Genomic DNA, 1098 nt, shown 5'->3' with positions numbered 1-1098 from the left:
GATGTTGGTTTTCGGTGAGGAACGTTCTTTTTAGTGTTTAATGCATTCTTCTAATTTTCCCAGGAAGTATTTCCACGGTTGCTGAAACTCAGAGCACAAACGAGAACCCAGCCTATGTAGACGTGTGAAGGGGGACCCCGGCCAAGTGCGGTTTTTGTTCGGACGGCGCCCAATCTCTGATCAATTCCCGAGGTTTTTAAGCTTTAAGCCTGAAGAAGAATTTACGAAGAGGAAGGAGAATTCGGACACGCCTACCTTCTTTTAAACTCACTCGTGTGTTTGTAAAAACGACCTAATTAATTGACATGTGCATGCTTTAACCCTTCCACTGAACCGAGAGGCTTCGCAAACGCGTTTTGCTCGCCCCTTGTTGTTCTGAAGGGGTTAAATGTCTTCTTTTTTTTTTTTTTTAAAGTTACCCTAGGTTAAACCTCACAGTAGTTTAACAAGGTGTGTATATAGACGGGTTTAAAGGGGAACTATCTCTTTTTCTTTTTTCCTGGATAATGTAATTGTAAATTTGATTTTACTCCGCGCAATAAGAATCTATCGTACAACCCAGATGGAGAACGCATTATTCAGACAAGCAGGACCTCCGAACTATCTGACCCGGCTTCTTCGTGGTATCTATTGTGGCATCCACACAGAGAGTGGGGACATTGATTCCTGGAAAAAAAATGTAAGGTGTATGTAATGGCAAAACTTTTTGGATGGAGTGGGGATGGGTTTGAACCTCTTAAAGTCCTCCATTGTTTTAAAAGACCGTCTCATTAATGGAGATGATTTGCTTCGGTGAGGCCGCTGGTACATAACAGAACACCACCCAATGGGAGGAGGAATTTGCTTCGATGAGGCTGCTGATACCGTGTTTCCCCGAAAGTAAGACCTACCCCGAAAGTAAGACCTAGCGCTATCTTCAGGTATTTCTGTAATATAAGACCCACCCTGAAAATAAGACCTAGTTCGGTGGTAGGTCTTATATTGCAGAAATCCGCTAGGTCTTACTTTCGGGGTAGCTGCACATAAACTAAATTTTAAATGTAAAGACCGGCCGCAGCTCCCGCCCCGCCCACACGCCAGCATGCCGCAGCTCCAGCC

At 44.3% G+C, this 1098-nt stretch overlaps 1 protein-coding gene across 1 annotated transcript in view; it reads left to right on the top strand.

Moving 5' to 3' along the window:
- Positions 1-668, top strand: part of LOC108790375 (VPS10 domain-containing receptor SorCS1-like) — a 475033-nt gene extending 474365 nt beyond the window's left edge. The window contains exon 27 of the mRNA XM_018560623.1: positions 64-668. Coding sequence (XP_018416125.1) covers positions 64-128 — 65 coding nt within the window. The 3' untranslated portion in view covers positions 129-668. The remainder of the gene's footprint in view (positions 1-63) is intronic.
- The last annotated feature ends 430 nt before the right edge of the window (positions 669-1098 follow it).

This window comes from Nanorana parkeri, unplaced genomic scaffold (assembly GCF_000935625.1).
Source record: "Nanorana parkeri isolate BGI_ZX_2015 unplaced genomic scaffold, ASM93562v1 scaffold469, whole genome shotgun sequence".
Lineage (NCBI taxonomy): Eukaryota > Metazoa > Chordata > Amphibia > Anura > Dicroglossidae > Nanorana > Nanorana parkeri.
This window is presented reverse-complemented; position numbering and strand designations above follow the sequence as displayed.